Genomic DNA, 20,040 nt, shown 5'->3' on the forward strand with positions numbered 1-20,040 from the left:
GATGTCTCTACCTCAATCATGGATATTTTTTATTTTTGTTTTTGAAAAAAAAAAAAAAAAAAAACTCAATCATGGATTCTAATTTTCATCAGAACTTCTTAATTAAAATACAAACATTTTTTTGGGGGTAAATATGAGGACTAGTCAAATGGAGGGGCAATAGGACCTTGATCAATTTTCAAGTCTAAGCGCTTAAGGCATTCAAGTGGAGTTGGTCTATCATCATTTTATATAAAGGATAATTTAACACTGTAATCTCTCACTCGTTAGCCTGCCCAAAACTAGTTAAGGTAGAGTTCTGCACATTTGCAAATCTTAAGAGTCACTCTGTCGAAGACTATTTTTCTATTTTTTTGAGGAAACTGTTTTTCTATTGTCAACACGAAAAGTGAACACTTCATATACAACGTAAAATAAAGTCATTCCTAACCACCTTAATCATTGTTTCTGAATCTAATACCACTTTCATACATATGTTTGGCCAATAACACCAATTATCAAATGAACTAATGTATTTGAATTTTTTTTTTTTTTTGGTTTTGTTTTTTCATTGTGAAGAGAAAATCTAGCGGATGATGCGAATGGGAAAAAGACTAGAATGTGCGGTCAACAAGCCCAAATTTCCAAAATGTGTCGTATTTTTTTTTTTTTTTTGACAACAATATGCAAAACTCCTTTCGGAGTTGCGTTTTTGGTGTATTTTATTTTTTTCATGTATTTGTGTAAAACACAAGAGGCAGTTGCGTTTACGTATTCGTATACGTAAAACGCAATACGCTCTTGCGTTTTTCAGTGCATATGGTATCCCCAAAACGCAACTTACATTTGCGTTTTACGTATTATACGTAAAACGCAAAACCAAGTTGCGTTTTTGTCATTTTTTTGTACTGGCCGTCTCCGGCGAAGTTGAAGGCCGGCGAGAACTGTTCCAGCTTGAGGAGCATGCGCATAAGACGGGGACAGCTCGAAAGCATAGCGCCGTAGGATTATAGCTAATGCCATCTTGGCCTCTAACATGGCGAAGTTCTGTCCGATGCAAATCCGAGGTCCCCAGCCCAACGGGAAGAAGGAGAACTGCCCTTTGGTTGCTTTGCTAATCCCTTGGCTGAACCTCTCTGGGTTGAATTCCTTCGCATCTTCCCCCCACATTTCTTCGTCTTGTTGCAGCAGAATGAGTGGGATGAGGAAAGACAACGCATTTGGGTCTTGCGTTTTACGTATTTAAAAGTATAATACCTAAAACGCATCTCCCAATTGCGTTTTAACGTATTCCATACGTATTGTGAAAACGCAACTGGGAGATGCGTTTTTCGTATTCAATACGGAAAACGCAACTACCAGTTGCGTTTTACGTATTTAACGAAAAAAATACGGATTAAATACCTTCAAAAACGCAACTCGCAATAGAGTTTTGCATATTTCTGTCAAAAAAAAAGTCAGCACACATTTTGACAAATTCTCATCCCATTCTACATATTCTAGTCTTTTTCCCTGATGCGAATAGTTAAGGAAACCATCTAAAATGGGAATCATATATATTAATGCTTTGCCCCACATGAAGTTGGAGCTGGCCATACTCGATCACAAGTTGTACCAATGTAGTCCAAATTTTGTTTGGCCTGGACCAATATTGACCTCACAAAGTCCATGCATTACAACCAATTCTGACTCCACATAAAATGACAATAATATATGTTTTCCCTATTCTTTAATTTAATTAATGTTTATACTGGTGATGTGCATACACACATGCACCATGTCGGACATTTCTACTGCATGCAATAAATTACTCTTACAAAATTCTAATTAGGCATTTCATCAGACCTATTTTATGTCTGATTCAATTATACCACCGAAAAATTGTCCATTAATAGACGCTTCAAAGGTTTAAGTTATTTATAATTCAATTTTGTATAATATTTAATTCGTGGTAGTGAATAAAACTTAGCTTATATATTTAAAAATTATATTTAAAGTATTATTAAACACTCAAAAAAAATTTATGAAGAAATTAAAAAAATAAGTAAAGAAAAAAAAAGTTAGTAAACAAGACATGTAAAATGAAACAGATTGAATATTATTTTTAGCAAAATGGTAACTTTTTTCTTAAAATTATCCTCTATGTTCACTTTCTTGTATGGTATTATTAGTTTTAAAAATATATATATATTTATTGATTGATCCTACCACGACTTGATATGTTGATACCATAACTTAATAAGCAGGCTCGGCTCTAGCTCGATTTATGGTTGTTTACTACATAACCACATAAGGGTTTTGATTTTTATAATTTTTGGATTGTATCTCTCTCTCTCTTTTTTCTCTCTTTTTAATGAATACTGATATTGTATCTTTTTTCTCTCTCTTTTTAATGAATACTTATATTGTATAAGAAGTTTTTTATTTTATTTTATGTTGTTAATAAGTAATATATTTTTAAATTATTGCACAAGACCCTAAAATTATTTTAAAGAGAATATCTATTAAATGACAGTCAAAATTATGAGATAAATTTATTAACATTGGATATTGATCATAATTTTCAAGAGATTAATTTCAAGTGGTCATAATTGTGGGCAAGATTAATTTGGTTTAATGTGATTATGCTTTATTGCTATATACACGATTTGATTAATTGCAATTGGTCGACTTTTCACCTTTGTAGGTAAAACTCATCACCTATTAGTTACAACTTTATATTGATAATCATAATCATCATTCAACCAGATCATGAAACCACAAGTTTTTGTGCGCAGTGAGCAAAGGTCTAGCTAACATTTGTGGTTCATGTTTAGTTGAGTTACCATGATTTACATCCTCCCAACTACTATATCGGGTCGGGGAGTGGGAAGTCCTTGGGGTTGGGGTTCAACTTTTTGGAAGAATGATACCACAAGTTTATGAATTTTAATTAAATTTGATCATTCAAAAGATTATTAAATCAAAAAGTAAATGTTTAGTACATCTAAAAAGGTAAGATAAGTTATTCTAAAGTTACAAATCTATGTCACTCGGTTACAAAGTCCATATCAACAAAGAGGGGACATACATTAAATACGGATAAGTAAATATGACTCATCAACATATATGTCAAATCTACTCACAACACTTTATATGGTCTTTCCTAATCTCCCGACTTACTCTTTTTCTCAGTGCGTGTATATAATTATACACTTTTCACTCTATTTTCTACTCTTGCTGGCATTGCACACTTAGGGATGGCAATTTCAGTCCGCAAGCGGATATCCACCAAATCCATCCCGCATGGGTTTGCTGGCACTGCACACTTAGGGATGACAATTTCAGTCCGCACGCGGATATCCACCAAATCCATCCCGCATGGGTTGAGTTTTTTGAATGATACATACTTGGTTGTGGGTCAGGAAGAGTAAACCCGCAGTGGATCGGATTGTATTTGGATTCTATGTACAAAACCTACCTAGAACCACACCCAACCAACTGTGTGTGTCTATATATATATATATGACATACTATTAATTATTTATAAAAGTTTATATAACTCCATGTAACATTTAACTATTTTTATATTTAAATTACTAAGTTTATTTTTAAAAATTAACAATTTAGTTATTATATTGAAATATTTCTATTAATTTATGTTTTTAGTATAACAATGAATTTTATTTTTTATATTATGTGTAAATTAATTTAAATATTAATTTTTTAAAAATTAATAAAATTATAAGTAGTGAACACCCGCACCCGCTAGGATAGAACCTGATAAGAGTTTGGTGTGAAGATGAGTGGAGAAAATATAAGTTGAGTCAGGTGATGGATGTAACCTTCTCCGACCCACCCGACCCATTTCCATTCCTAGGCACGCTTCAATTCATCCAATAAAAATTTCTCTTTCTTCAATAAAACAATGTACTTCAAGAAAATGCCAAATAATGAATCGGAGATAAAAATATCAGCATTTAATTGAAAACCCAAAATCTCACATTTGATTCATTGAATATAATACATATTTGATTCTTCATTTGCAAGTCTGTCTACATCAGGAATAAAATTATAATACACATTGTCACATTCAAAATATAATACATACTTAAAATATTAACGCATTCAAAATAAAATTTCGACTATAATAATATGTTAAGAAGTATGAATATATGACCCACAAAAATTTTGAGAAAAATGAACAGTACACTAATTTTATCATGAGGTTGTGTCTTTTGACATGAAAGCAAAAGCTGGTTTCCCAGAAAGGGTAAAACCACAAAAAGAACATAATGTTACACTACTAAATTTATCCCTCTGCAATAAGGAAATAAATTACACCATACAACCTACTACTCAATATGTGAACCTGTTGAGGACCAAAATTTCCTGTGGTAAAATGAATGGTGCACAGGTAATCAAAGTGCTTAATTGTATAATCCATACCATTGAGCGAGCCGTTCCTCGTCTTCCATGCCAGCATTCTCAGATCATCATCGCGTGGAAGTGGAGTTGTTATCGCCCACAGTCCAGTACTGCTTCACTGCAACCAGGATTTTCTCGGGAATGAGGGGCCCGTCTTCGTGGTCCATCAGTTTGAAGTCCCATCGCATGCCTCCGATTATCTTCCTCACCTTTATCAGCACGTCCACTTCGTCCCTGAAAATAACCGCGCCTTCTGGGCGTAGAATTCGGTCCATCTCTAAAAGAATGTCTTCAAAATCACACCTGTATAGTAGGATTTGTGTTCATTATATTGTCAAGTGCCAGAAGGTCTTCCTGTTCAGATTTTAGCTTCTATATATGTACAAACACGACTTCTAAATGCAAGAACCTAAAAGAAAAGAATACTTACTTATCCTTGTATAAACTGAAGACACCGCTAGCATGAATGAGATCATAAGTCCTCGGGTACGTGGAGAAGCCTTCACACCTGTCAGATAAGACATCAATGAGCATTGAGCAGACAGTATATATATAACACCCAAAGTAAAGTATGCATAAGAGAGAATCATACCAATCGTGGTAGATACCGATCATTCCTCGTTCATATATAACACCCAAAGTATTTTTCTTGGCGATTGTGGGCATGACATTCATAACCCATGTCTTGGGAGATGTAAGCTCTGCAGCGAAACCTCCCAATCCGGCATTCATATCCAGTATGTTACGATACCTTCCCGAGTCAAGGAGTTTATTGATTTTTTTGTAAGCACTGACATGTTTCTTCCACTTTCTGTTGTCTTCTTGATATTGCTCAGCCGAGATTCCTGAGACTAACCCACTGGCAATTCTCGGGGGAACACTATTCAGTCTCTCTGGGAATGGCTTGAGAGTCTCATCAACGTTAGGTGGTTTGGGTGATTGAGTTATGCATGTCTCCATCTTCTTATACCTGTAAAAGAAAACGGAAAATCAGGCATATGGAATGTATGAATAATTCTCCTTTTTCTTTTCAACACTAGAAAATAAATGCTAATGCCATATGGAATGAATTATGTGTTGAGCATATAGCCATTAATGTGCAATCCAACTATAAGCTTAGGCTTTTAGTTGAGATGGAGCACATGCTTCAATTTGGTATCAGAGCCATATTAGCTATATGCTCAACACGCCCCCTCACGTGTGTGGTGGGTTCCAAGCAACACATGAACCGTAGTCGCTTATGGGTGGCGATGAGATTCAAACCCATGACCTTTGGCATGGCTCTGGGAGGAAATGCTACAAATCTATTGGAATTTTGAACGAATATGACTCAAAGATTAAGTTTCTACCACATACCAAACATCATCAGGGTCTGCAGATTCACAGAATTTAGCTCTAGAATTCTCTTGTGCCGCACGGCATGAGTCAGCATCCATCCTCTTCTGCCAAATTGCAATTTCACCGTTCTCAGACTTCTTCTCCCAGCAGAGAAGTTTAGCAACCTCTTCAATTTTCCTTTGTTCTTCGCGAAGTTCCTCTTCAGGACGTTCCCAAGCTTTGTAGTTATTTTTCCAATTGATAGGAGGACCAGAAAGAACCCAGTAACCACCAGGTCTAAGAACTCGATCAACTTCCATCATGAGGATTCCATCTGTCAACGAGAAAGAGCAAAGATCGTTCAGGGGTCGCTGCTATAATTCAATAAATAGTAGATTTTGTGCACCAAAAATTCATTTTTTTAAGGGGCAGTTTGAGTGTATGATTCTTACCAGCAGCTCCCCAGGGGATTAGACAACGAGAACAATGAGCCATATCAAATGCTCGGGCAGGATATGGCATCTTGATGGTCCCGAGGACACCAATAACAGCAGGGACACCCCTTTCAAGGGCAAACTGAACCTGAGCTTCATGTGAGTCTCTCGGGGCAAATGACATAGCTATAACATTCTTCTTCCAGAGATAAGCGCCCCAACTTGCAACCTATGATTACAGTGCATTCATTAGTTCAGACAAACAGCAAGAGCTTATAATGATGTCTCGGGTTTGGGGAGATTTTTATAGGAAACATACCCCACAACCAGTGTCTAATGCAGTCCGGACAACCCCATTATCAATCGGGATCACTGAAGCGAGCTGATCGATATATTTATCTGCTCCTTGAGGAAACTGAGTCCCTCCTCCCGGGAACCTAAACACATCCCCCTCGTACTGAATCCAGTTTTGAATGGCCTTCTCCACCGTCAAGCTCTTGTACGGCGCATTAGCATAAGGAACATAGTCACGACTCTTTGGCCACGAAAACGGGGTAACATATCCTTTAGGTGCTGGAATAAGGCAATGCAGCTTCTCTTCCTGAGGAGGGCAATGCCTTTCTCGGTAGTTCATATTTTCTCTCGGGAAAGTCATGGCACGGCTTTGATCTTGGCACGGGGTGTAATCGGTGTAGCGAGCATCACAAGGCTCGATTTCTTTCACTTTTGAGTCCGGTTCATCAACACCACCGGGCGGACCACCATGATGGCTCTCGAAATTGAGATTTGGCATGACATTGCAGTCATCCGTGGTCTTAGTCACCTCCAAAGCTATGCTGTCTCCCTTCCCGAACCCACTCCTTTGCCATGCTCCCAGTAAATAGAAGAAACAACAAAGACCAGCTATAATAAATATCGACACAGAACTCCTAGTCCGATTGTCCCCTGACACTGGTTTGTTTGCCATTACAACCCTGAAATAGTTTCCACAATAATTTAGCAAGGGCAAACAAGAAAAGTAACACAGACCATCAAAATACTCCAAATCTAGTCACTTAAAGTAAATATTAGGTCCTCCCCAAAGGAAAATTGGTTATGAAAGGTAAATAGAATCTAGAGAACTTTTGAATCAGCTCCCAATCCAACAAGATCTAAATGCACAGATGGATCTCTCAAGTCTCAACCTCCAAACAGGATTCACTTGACAACCTCAATAAATGCAGATCCAGGGTAAAAAAAACTACTATATTCTCACCCACCAATCAGAATAATCAGATCAACTGTTTTTGCTTTCCAATGAAAAGAAAGATACGATCTTGTCGTTAATGCAACAATCACCAAAAATTCCAATCACATTCAGACAAAATAAGCTTGCCAATGTGAGAAAACAATATGAAAGAGGCATAATATTAATACTGTATCATACAAAAAAAGAAAGACTCAGCTTCTAGATTAGACCAATTAACCATAATAGCTCATCCAAGAACAAAACTTTATCGCAAAATCCACAAAACCAATTCTACAGTCATGCATCGCAACCTAAAAAAAGTGCAGATTTCAAACAAGGATAATATGTAGAAGAATGTATAGGATCAAATCGCATTACCAATGGCATAAAAGAAATCAGGAAAACACACTGTTCTTGGACGATCTTCAAGCGCCGCTGCTTTTCGCTTTATGGAGGCGTAGTCCTCAATCAAGAATATTGAAACAGAGCCCACCTACAAAGATTTTAGGGGAAGAAAGAAGTAAGAAAATTCACTCGCGAACCTTATCTCTCTCTTGATCTTGAAGATCAAGCTGGGCTGTCTCTCCCTTTAACTCTCCTTGTGGTAGAGGGAGTCCGAGTAGAAAGGATACTAAATAGTGATCAAAAATACGACAAAAGTGAAATCTTGGATCTTCGATCTTTGGTTCTTTTCCTCCCAAGTGTTTTGTTCCTCCGATAAATAATCATGTCTAAACTCTAAAGCGCGTTTGCTACAGTACAAACCACGTCTGGACGTTTAAAATGCGATCCAATCAGGACGCAGATCAGATCATCCTAGCGGGACCCACGCAAGAATAAAGATGCAGTTCAATTTATCATCTACACCATTTTTAGATGTCGGTTTCATTGTTTTTAGTATTATATCAACGTTATGAGGTAGTATCTATTTGTATTTTTTTTTTCTCTCTTTATTGAATCCCATCCCCATTCCGACAGAATATTTAGGAGAATATAAATCACAGTAACTCAATGATTCAACGAACATGGCCAAATGTCGATGCGCACAATAAATTTACCCACTCTGAACACAATGATGTAATATCTATTTGTATATTTTTTTTTTCAATTTAGTTACAGTTATGTTGGTTTCTAATATGCTATATGCCTTGGCATAATTTTTTTTTTTTTGGAATAAGGTTCAAATTGGCCACTGAACATAACCTGAAAATGTAATTAGGCCACTGAACGAAAAAAAAGTGCAATTAGACCACTGAACACTCCAAAAATGTGCAATTTCACCTGATAGCAGGTTACCCTCAATTTTAACAGGTTATCTGCTTACGTGGCAGCTGAGTTGCATTTTTAATAAATTTTAAATTATTTTTAATAAATTTTAATAATAAATTTTTATTTAAAAACATTTTTAAAAAATAAAAACGACTTTATTTTATTTTTTTTTCAATTTTTTTATAAAATTTATTATTAAAATTAATTATTAAAAATTATTAAAATGCCAACTCAGCTGCCACGTAAGCAGGTAACCTGCTAAAATTGATGGTAACCTGCTATCCGGTGAAATTGCATACGTTTGGAGAGTTCAGTGGCCTAATTGCACGTTTTTTAAGTGTTCAGTGGCCTAATTGCACTTTTTGTTCGTTCAGTGGCCTAATTGCATTTTCAGGTTACGTTCAGTGGCCAATTTGAACCTTATTCCTTTTTTTTTTTTTTCCTTTTATGCATTAAATTCTCGGTTGAACTAATCTTAAGTCAAAAAATTTCGACCCGCTTTTATCGGAAATGGTTCTTACTTTGGTGAGAATTGACAAAAATGGGCCAAAATGACCATTTTTTAAAGAAAAAAATCGTGGATCGAGATTACAAGGTTTGAAACTCGTGGAGAAAACCTAAAAGTGTCACTATAGTCATGGAACCAAAAGTGTGAAAACTCTTTTAAGTAAGAGTTAATACCCAAAATCGTCCTCAACTATAGTGGTTTTTCTCAATTTCGTCCTAAACGACTTTAGTGACTTAATATCGTCCCAGACTTTTGTGTTTCGCTCAATTTAGTTCCAGACTTTTGTGTTTTTGCTCAATTTAGTCCCTCATTTGTTATTCTGTCCATTTGGTGTTAAATAAATAGACAATTCAGTAATTTTAATATTGGCATCTCTTTACTCATAGACATGTGAACTGCGAAATCTTTTTTTTTTTTTTTTTTTTTTACGAATTACTCCCAGAATTACTCCTAAAACTGCGAATATAAAATTTGATTTGCAGGTTCAGGAGTAATTCTGGGTGTAATTCATACAAGAAATAGGAATTTCGCACTTCACAAGTTGAAAGTAAAGAGAGATCAATATTGACATTACTGAATTGTCCCTTTATTTAACACCAATTTGACGAAATAACACATGGAGGACTAAATTGAGCGAAACACAAAAGTCTGGGACGATATTAGGTCACCAAAGTCGTTTAGGACGAAATTGAGAAAAACCACTATAGTCAAGGACGATTTTGGGTATTAACTCTTTTAAGTAATTATTCGTTTTCTATTTCTTGAAACAATCAAACATTGAACTAAGATTATTTCTATAATCATATGTTTATTTCCTTTTGCGAACAAAACACTATAATAAAATTCTTATTATATTTATTGTGCTATAAAATTTTTTAAAAAAATATTTGTCACCAAAATCTTTCATAATATACCATGGCAATATAAATATATTCATTCTTTAATGTATAGTTAAAAGTTAAATTAGTCAATTCATAATAATGTAAATGGTAATGGAACACTCCTTTAAGTTTAATTTAATTCACTACTTAAATTGGAATCAACGTGGAGACATTGATTTGGTCCAATGGTCCAAGTAAAGAACTAAATTAATGATTGATTGGCATATGGCGACCTTAACTTTGAAATTCTTATTTTTGACATTTAAATTATATACCCCACATTGTATGATGTATTTAATGTGTACTTTTGATAACGTTGGTCGGGAATAATAATTATAATAAATCAAATTTGGAAAGTATTATTGATGGAATTAATTAAACTAGGGGTTCAGATTAATTAACCCGAATAAATGTAACAAGTATATAATTAAACGATAATAGGGGTACGAATATAGTTACGGGGACTGATATTGTATTAATTGTGTATGAAGTGCTATTATAGAGGTGTAACACTATTACAAGTAGTAGTTTAGGACAAAAGGTAGAACATGATCTGTAATGCCGAGACAATGCAATATTTATACAGGACATGAGCCAACAAACTTTCCTAAAATCATGGTAAGCCACCAAACTAGGTGCGCCCGTGAGACTAGGTCAAGGCCCACCATTCTGGGCCTCGGTCGCTCGGGCTATGCACTCCTAGACTCGGGTCCCTATTATTGCGCCATATATTTTCAATATATCCATCAATTATAATGAACATTATTTTTAAAAAATAATGCGGGCATATGTAAAATAGAACCCATGCTAGAAATTCTTACAATTGTAACTCTTATATTAGACACATTTCATGACGTGTTATCTTTTTACTGGATAATGTAGATTTCTTTTTAATTCGGGAGAGGTAATCAATTCATCAATAATTCATGAAAATAAATAATTTTTATTTTTAATTCTGGAGTGGCTAATAGGAAATAGTAATTGTAAGGGAATCAAATTTCTATAAAATATTACTTGGTAAATTTTGATGGAAAATACTTTATACTAGGCTACCTCTACAATTATCGTTCCATATTAGTCAATTCTGAATTTTTTTTAAAATATTTATTTTCATAGATTAGTAGTAAATTGACTGACTACACCCTAGGTTAATAATATATATATAACATGTTAGAAAGTGATTTAAAAATAATAATAATAAAGAGTGATAATTGTAAGGATTTTTATTATGGCTCACTTTTGATGGGATAGATATATACTCTTATGTCCACCCCATTCAATCCTGAGAGGGGAAGACAAGATTAAAAGGGAGTTTAGGCATTAATTTATTACTATAAAACAACAAATTTACTCTTTAATTGTTTATATGCATACAAATTAATCCAATAGGAACACATCATCTACGAGTTTTTCCTCCATAACAAGGATACAGTTCTAAACTCGATCAATTTCTCATATAAAACTATTTTTGAACTTATTTCTTAAATAGGGATAGTTTTATGTTTTAATATATATAATAACTATTGAATTTTAGTAGGTAATTTAAATATTATTTTTATTTTTTTAATAAGATAATAAATGGTAAGTACCCGTATGTGAATTTTAAAAAGTTTACACGCTGCAGACTATGGGTAGGAATGTGTGAAAAAATATAAGGTAGGTTAAGTCGTCAATGTAATCCTGCTCAAACTACTCTCAACCTATTGTCATTTCTAATTCAAGTTGGTTATATTAGATAATTGAGCCGGTTAACTATGAGTAACATATGTTAATTTACTTCCTTGTGGTCATTTCTATGAGGTTACTTAATAAGTTGGAGTAAGGTTCAAGTTGGCCACTGAACGTAACCTGCAAATGTAAATTAGGCCACTGAATGAAAAAAAAAAAATGCAATTAAGCCATTGAACACTCAAAAAAGTGCAATTAGACCACTGAACACTCCAAATGTATACAATTTCACCGGATAGCAGGTTACCATCAATTTTAGCAGGTTACCTGCTTACGTGGCAACTGAGTTGACTTTTTAATAGTTTTTAAATAATTTTTAATAAATTTTACAAAAATTGAAAAACAAATTAAATAAAAAAAATAAAACGGGGTGGCCCTTCGTCAAGGAAGAGGGGGGTGTGGGAAGGGGGTGGCCGCGTTTTTGTTTTTTTTTTTTTGTTTTTTTTTTTAAAGTTTTTTTTATTTATTATTAAAATTTATTAAAAATTATTTAAAATATCAACACAGGTGCCATGTAAGCAGGTAACCTGTTAAAATTGATGGTAACTTGTTATCAGGTGAAATTTCATACATTTAGAGTGTACAGTAGCCTAATTGCATTTTTTTTTTCGTTTAGCAACCTAATTGCATTTTCAAGTTACGTTCAGTGGCCATTTTGAACCTTATTCCCAATAAATTTTATTCAAAATATATTTTCAAATAGTGGTTGTGACGGCAAATTATGTTGTGTATCCGTGTGCACCATGCATGGTGTACACGGATGCAAAAACAACATCATTTTATTTTTTTAAAAAAAAATCATTTTCGATTGTCGTTAGTTACGTAAATATATGTTCATAATTTTATAATTTCACATTCTGAATGTATAGTTATGAAGTATTGAAGTTATGGATGTGTAGTTATGCAATTCTGAATGTATAGTTATGAAGTTACTGGATGTGTAGTTATGCAATTTTGAATGTATAGTTATGAAGTTATGGATGTATAGTTATGCAATTCTGAATGTATAGTTATGCAATTCTGAATGTATAATTATGAAGCTATAGATGCATAGTTCAAATTATGAGCAACATAACGCCATTAACGACAATCAAAATTAATTTTTTTTAATTGAATGTTAAAACGATGTCGTTTTTGTAACCGTATACACGGTTAACTACTGGAGCTTGTAGTTCAAAGAATTGAAAGAATTGAGAAATGATAACATCGGTAAAATAAATTACATTTCTCCAGCTAACATGGTCCGCACGTCACTGCTGATATGCAGCATGACAGCTATATATATATATATATATATATATATATATATATATATATGAGAGAGAGAGAGAGAGAGAGATATTGCTTGGGAGGTCACTGTCACGAACAAAGATTTTGAATTTATGATATTCATATTGTGGCATCTATTATTTTACGAAATTTCAATTGAAATATAAAATTTTCTACTTTTAACGGTGAAATTCTTGTGGGGTAAATTTCTTTTGTTAGTGATAGTACCTGTAAAACAATCATTAAAAGTTTACAGGTTTGCTTTGTCACATTCTTCTATTAATTCATTTTTCATCTATACTTTTTAGTATGTCCATATTAGAGCATCCACATCAATTGGAGAGAATGGGGGATAATGTAAGAGTGATTAGAAGAGAGAATGTGGGAGGGGAGAGAAAAAAAAAAAAGAAAAAAAAGAAAAAAAGAAAAAACTGATTTAAAAAAAAAATATAAAAAAAATAAAATAAAATAAAGGCTTGTCGCTGTCAGCGCGCCTGACGCGCTACACAGGCGCGTATAGTGCACGCGCTCGTGTGGCTCTTGGCTGTGCGCAAACGCGCACAACATCTGTCTGTTTTTTTTTTTTTTTTTTTTTTTTTTTTTTTTTTTGACATTGTTTTGTGATTTGCAGGACAAATATCTCCTCAAATAACCCACCCCACATTTGCTATTAACCCCACCCAACATAATTGTTCTGACATTAACCCCATATTATTCACTAGTGTGGATGCTCTTATGAGCTTGTTGTATAACAGTATAAGTGTATGTATTTTATGTAATTAAAAATTATTGTATTGTAAATTGAGCTCTTTTGAGTTATTCTCTCGCATATTTAACCGTGTTAAAATTTTAGTGTCATCTTTTATTTGAGAATGTTACGCTAGATTATAATCGATAGTCAAGTAACTTGACATATTTAATTCTATTTAGATATAATAATAAAGAAATGAGTATTATTCGCATATTCAACTACATTAAAATCTTGATCTGATGTTTATTTGTGTGTTATTTTTTTGTCTTGAGAACTTTGACTTTGTTTGAAAATCAACGTTTAACGTATAGCGGATTGTATTAGTAATTTTGACTAGTGAATTATATTAACAAATTACAAAAATATATTTGATAAAATTAATTAGTTGGTAACTTGCTATTATCAATTAATTAATGTGCAAAAAAGTCTTATGTGGACATTTTATTGGGCTTGGACTGATAAGTTTGGATCACTGCTCAATAGTATATGTGATGTGATTATGTGCTAGTGTATGGATATACCAATTCTTATGCCATGGACTCGTGTTCACCTTGCAAGGTGGACCTGGATCCAAACCGACGTCGTTTTGCTTTAAAACGACGCTGTCTGATTTTTTTTTAAATTATTTCTTTATTGCTGTTAACTCGCCGTTTGATTTCAAAATTCGTTCCTCCATATTTATAATTTTTGAACTCTATATTCACAATTTTAGATCTCAATATACAAAATTACAAAACTTAATATTCACAATTGCAGAACTCTATATTCACAATTACATAACTCTATTTACACAATTACAGAACTTTATATTCACAATTTCATAACTCTATATTCACAATTAAAGAACTTTATATTCATAATTACAGAACTCTATATTCAACAGTATAAATATTCATAATTTTCGAATTCTATATTTATAATTTTTGAACTCTATTTTTACACAAAAAAATATCATTGGCTGAGGAACAATGCCACTAACGAGACCGTTATTTCATACGCATGTTTTGGACCTATATTTACCTTACAAGGTAAACCGTGGTCCACAATATAATTTGCCATGGATATACGCTTATCGTTTGGTAGTTCCTGAGATTATTAATTAGTGTGGAGTGTGGGAATAGAGGTCAAAGTATCTAAGTTTCTATACTATAATGTTTTGTTCAATTTAGTCATTTTACCTTAATTTTGTTCAATTTAATTATTGTACTTTTAAAAGTAAAACAATGAAAGAAATAATCAAGTATCAATTATAGTCTTTAATTGTTTCACTTTAAAAAATACAATGATTAAATTGAACAAATTTAAGATAAAAAGATTAAATTGAACAAAATATTGAGTTAATACCCAAAATCGTCCTTGACTATAGTGGTTTTTCTCAATTTCGTCCTAAACAACTTTGGTGACCTAATATCGTCCCATACTTTTGTATTTCGCTCAATTTAGTCCTCCATTTGTTATTTCGTCAAATTGGTGTTAAATAAAGGGACAATTCAGTAATGTCAATATTGATCTCTCTTTATTTTCAACTTGTGATGTGCGAAATTCTTCTTTCTTGTACGAATTACACCCAGAATTACTCCCGGACCTGCAAATCAAATTTTATATTCGCAGTTTTATGAGTAATTCTGGGAGTAATTCGTAAAAAAAAAAAAAGGATTTCGCAGTTCACATGTCTATGAGTAAAGAGATGCCAATATTAAAATTACTTAATTGTATATTTATTTAACACCAAATGAACAGAATAACAAATGAGGGACTAAATTGAGCAAAAATACAAAAGTCTGGGACTAAATTGCGCGAAACACAAAAGTTTGGGACGATATTAGGTCACCATAATCGTTTATGACGAAATTGAGAAAAACCACTATAGTCGAGGACGATTTTGAGTATTGACTCACAAAATATTATAGTAAGGAACCTTATAAGTAGTTTAATCAATGAGTGTGAGGTAGACAAGTATTTGACCGTCTTTATTCGTTTTCCTTTTTTCAGCAAAGCAATTCTGTTTATCTCCCCAAGCCCCCACTTGTTTTCTCTTCTCATCAAATGACCCCAAAATCAAATCTTTGATCATAATCTGCCTTATCTCTCAACCTACGATTCTCCAAATGGCTGCAGCAGCGTTGTTCTACGTCTCTCTGGCTCGACCCTCTGCTCCCATTGCATCACTCTCACCAAAGCTTTTTCCATATAAGCCTCTGACCCAGAAATTGCAATTGCTCTCATTTCGCCGGACCGACCAAGCTCTCAGACCGCGCTTCTCTACTACTGTTTGTTCTTACTCATCCGGAAATCGACCCGACCCTAAAGTAGGATAATTAGCTCCAATTTTGGGTCTTATTATTTTGTCATTTTCCAGTACAGTACAGTACGCTTTCATTTATTTGTTTGTTTTTTTTACTTTTATTTCTAATTTTGTTGGGTATTGTGATATGACTATGTTTGCTAGTCTTGGCTTACGTAAATGGAAAAAATTTTATGCTTTTGCAATCGGGTTGATGGGAAAAAGTATGACTCTATGTTCAAGTAGAATCCTTTACATAATCTTTGTAGTTTTTCAAGAAAAGGATCGCTCATGAGCATTTTAGGGGAGAATAAAGTTTATAGATTTGAAACTCATGCATTTGATGTGTTGTTTTGCAGGGAAGTGGACCCAATTGTCCAATTTTTAGACGGTGGAGTGTTCCATGGAATTGGCAAACTATTTCTCTTACTTCCCTTGCTTGTGGATTCAGGTATGTATTCATCACCTGAGTGAGCATTCAGTATTGACTAATGAAATTGGGTTCTTTTATGTTAATTGGAATCATAAATCAGTTATATGAAGACATATGCATGTGAATGTGAATGTGTCCATATCTTATTGTTGCTAGCCTGCTAGGTTATTTTAAATTGATCTTTCAAGAAGGAAGACTAATCGATTCTTAGGCAGTTTTGTTTTGACAGGACTAATAGAGACAGCAGCAATACCGTACACAGGAATTCAGGTTGAAGAACTAAGCTTGGATGAGAAGGCAGAAATTTTGTTTCTAGACCAAGCGTATGAGAAATTATCTTTGCCATGTTTTTCATTAGTTGCCAATTTAATTGGAGTATTAGTTTTTTTATTATATATTTTATTTTATGAATGCAGTATTACAACTGCAATTGTTCTTGGAGTTCTCTATACCCTGACCAAGTCATCTAAGCCGCTTCCCAATGACATATATTGTTATGGTATTTCTTTTCAAGCCTTTTCGTTGCTTGTATAAACTACAAAGTTTCAGTTCATAGCTTTGGATTTACTCCCATTCTGTTTGATATTGTTTCAATAACTCTCGATTTGATAGATTGGAGGGAGCCATTCAATCTTCAAAGAGGTTGGCTGTTGTGGGCAGCAATTGGTCTTGCTGGAGCACTGGCTGCTATTGCACTGACAGGAGTTGCCATGTCTTCTTTGAATAGTGAACCCCCGACAAGAGAGGTTAGAATAATGATCTCATGTTTTATACACATAAAATGAACAGAGATTAATATTTTAGTCTTGTTAATAAATCAAAGTGCATGTGCCTTATTGATTCTTTGTACTTGATTCAGACTGATGCTCTAGTTCGCTTGCTTCCATTGATTGGCTCTTCAAGCATCAGGTATATTAACGAAGAGTATTTTGAAAATTTTACTTATCTCTATTATGATGTATCCTACCTCAAGAAAAGTGTTTTGTTACTATAAGGAGACTTTCAGGCTTAAATGGAAGAATTGACAGTTTCTGTTTTGAATATAGCACTCTGAGTCTATTGGGTATCACTGGCGTCCTTGCACCAGTTCTTGAGGAGACGGTGTTTAGAGGCTTTTTGATGGTATCCCTGACGAAGTGGTAAATCCTTCTCCTCTGACAATGAAGTGTTCTTTGCAAAATATAGTATGGAGGTGACTGTGGTATATTGTCGAACTGAAAGAAAAACTATTAGTTTTAAGCACTTTTTTTTTTTTTTACCATTAATGCAGTGTGCAGTGGCGGAGCCACCCTTGGGGGTAGGGGGACCTTCCCCCTCCCAAAAAAATTTAGTATATATATGCATTTATTATTATATAAAATAGAGATAAAATACACTTTTGGCCCCATCCTTTTTTCTTTTTTTCTTTAAAAAAAGAAAAATTAAAGCTCAAATTCATTAAATAAATCAAATAATCAAATTCATCATTTTTCTTTTTTTATTTATTTCCTTTGTCAAAATTTCAATAATGGAGGGAATCTAGTATCAAATTTAACTTCATAATTCTCTAAATTTGAGGTATATGTTTCAAGTATAATTTACACTTTTAGGATGTAAATTTGCTAGGTTTAAAGGATTAGTTTTGAAATTGACAAAAATTAATAATGATTCTTTATTTAGCGATCTTGGTTTTCGTCTTCATCCCTTAAATTTTGGAATATTTATTTAATCAGTAAAATAAATATCAATTAATTATCAACGAACAAAACAATTGACAACTTTTTATTTGATAAAACAGTGACAATGCATATTTAAATAAATGTAAATAATTTTTTGTTATTGTATATATTTTGTGTCATGGATGTTTGATTTCATGCACAGGCATCTTTCGCCAGTTGACTCATAATAGCATTCCCTTGCTTTGTCCTCCCTGCAGGCTGCCTAGCCCACTTGCTGTCCTTATCAGCGCTGCTGTATTTTCTGCTGCACATTTGACACCGGGAGAATTCCCTCAGCTTTTTGTACTCGGTATTAATTTGATATACTTAATGTTTTAAATCAAATTGACCTGTGAATTTTCCTACTCTTCATATTAATCTTTTCCATTTACTCACGCCTGTGAACTATATATTTAGGTACTGCATTAGGATTTTCATATGCTCAAACCCGAAATCTACTTACACCAATTACTATTCATGCTTTTTGGAACTCCGGAGTTATTTTGCTTCTGACCTTCCTTCAGGTAATCACTTAATCTCCAACACTTATTTGGGAATACTTTTTTTTTAGTACTACTGACTCTATTACAATGCAGTATCTGTTCATAACTACTTTCTCAACCTACTGAAGCACAAAGATGCTTGAACCTATGACCTCCATATGGGAGAGCCACTAGACCACAAGGTCATTGGCTATTTGGGATTACTTTGTTCCGTGCCTGAGTTTTTCTTATATTGTGTGTTGTGTAGCTCCAAGGATATGACATCAAAGAACTCATACAAGCATCTTGATAGAGACGGCGACAAAAGATTGATTATAGACATTTAGTATTTTAGGGCTTTACGTTTTTTCGGGAGTACTTCAAGGAGAAATGGCTACAAGAGCTTTGTTAGAGCTGTGAAGTTGACAGGTTACTGGGGAGTGGGGAGGCAATAATGTTCTTTTCTGATTGGGTAATAAGCAAAGAGAAAATATGCCATTTTTCAATGTTTTGTATAGCTGTGTTATTCAAGCTCTGAGCTTTGCTAAGCATGTTAAGTTGTAAAATATTTTACCTACTATTGGTGTTAATTTGAACACTACAATCCCAATATCCGATTGAATGCTTTATCAGAAGTGTAATACTCCGTAGAGCATTAATGCTAATCAGAAGGATGTGACTTGTGAGGTTGAAGAATGTTCTTGGTAGCCCAAGGCTACAAGAACAGAATTGTATTCAAATTTGGTAGATCCCTAAGTGGAATTGGGTCATTTTCCATGAGATTGAGGGGGAGGTGCCTGCCCTACAAAAAGTTAGTGGAGCTCTTAGAGCAACCCTAATAAGGGGATCCTGCACAAAGTTTAAGAAATGTTGGTGAGATGGAGAAAAGAGAGGGAGTTGATCCTTTTTTTTTTATTATTTATAAAGGAGGGGGGGACCCCAGAAGATCTATATACAAGTGAGGTGACAGCGTTTACTTATACAAGAATATTTCTCCAGAGAGGGAACTGGTTGCAATCCCTCATAAGGAGGTGTAGGATCTCAGAAGGTGGTTGAGGGAGGCAAACAAAGCCGCGGGGACGGCTAGTTGCCATTGTGGCAAGGGTGTCCGCAACCATGTTTTGTTCGCGGTAGATCCAGGCAATTCTCCAGTCTCTGATCCCGGTGAGTTCTTGCTTACATGCCAGCAAGAGGTTATGCACGCTTGAGTATTCCAAATTGCTAGACAAGAGTCCATCCACGATTTCTTTGCAATCACTTTCGAAAATAACATAATCAAGTTTGAGGGATTTTGCAAGCTGGATCCCTTTAAGTAGCGCCCATGCTTTCACCATTAGTGGGGGGCAAGAGCCAAGGTTGCATGTGAAGCCTTT

At 34.2% G+C, this 20,040-nt stretch overlaps 2 protein-coding genes across 5 annotated transcripts; one reads left to right on the forward strand and one right to left on the reverse strand.

The window, feature by feature from the left end:
• Window positions 1–4,114: 4,114 nt before the first annotated feature.
• Window positions 4,115–8,075, reverse strand: LOC109161810 (probable methyltransferase PMT2). Of its 3 annotated transcripts, none has more exons than XM_019310335.1 (7): window positions 7,744–8,074; window positions 6,457–7,111; window positions 6,156–6,366; window positions 5,743–6,037; window positions 4,979–5,356; window positions 4,817–4,894; window positions 4,115–4,689 (listed from the first exon to the last, which is right to left on the reverse strand). In XM_019310335.1, the coding sequence occupies exons 2-7, from the start codon at window positions 7,102–7,104 to the stop codon at window positions 4,455–4,457; spliced, it is 1,845 nt and encodes a 614-aa protein (XP_019165880.1). In that variant the 5' UTR covers window positions 7,105–7,111; window positions 7,744–8,074; the 3' UTR covers window positions 4,115–4,454. The 3 variants fall into 3 exon arrangements, with proteins under 3 accessions (XP_019165880.1, XP_019165883.1, XP_019165881.1); XM_019310338.1 differs by having other exon boundaries at window positions 4,182–4,689; window positions 7,908–8,075; XM_019310336.1 differs by having other exon boundaries at window positions 4,182–4,689; window positions 7,775–8,070.
• Window positions 8,076–15,725: 7,650 nt separating this feature from the next.
• Window positions 15,726–19,302, forward strand: LOC109161812. 2 transcript variants are annotated; one of them, XM_019310340.1, is made up of 10 exons: window positions 15,726–16,080; window positions 16,415–16,506; window positions 16,704–16,811; window positions 16,905–16,987; window positions 17,101–17,234; window positions 17,348–17,397; window positions 17,535–17,627; window positions 18,404–18,495; window positions 18,603–18,709; window positions 18,936–19,302. In XM_019310340.1, the coding sequence occupies exons 1-10, from the start codon at window positions 15,880–15,882 to the stop codon at window positions 18,975–18,977; spliced, it is 1,002 nt and encodes a 333-aa protein (XP_019165885.1). In that variant the 5' UTR covers window positions 15,726–15,879; the 3' UTR covers window positions 18,978–19,302. The 2 variants fall into 2 exon arrangements, with proteins under 2 accessions (XP_019165885.1, XP_019165886.1); XM_019310341.1 differs by lacking the exon at window positions 15,726–16,080 and adding an exon at window positions 16,157–16,267 and having other exon boundaries at window positions 16,313–16,506; window positions 16,700–16,811.
• Window positions 19,303–20,040: the final 738 nt, after the last annotated feature.

Source organism: Ipomoea nil, unplaced genomic scaffold, assembly GCF_001879475.1.
Source record: "Ipomoea nil cultivar Tokyo-kokei standard unplaced genomic scaffold, Asagao_1.1 scaffold2926, whole genome shotgun sequence".
Lineage (NCBI taxonomy): Eukaryota > Viridiplantae > Streptophyta > Magnoliopsida > Solanales > Convolvulaceae > Ipomoea > Ipomoea nil.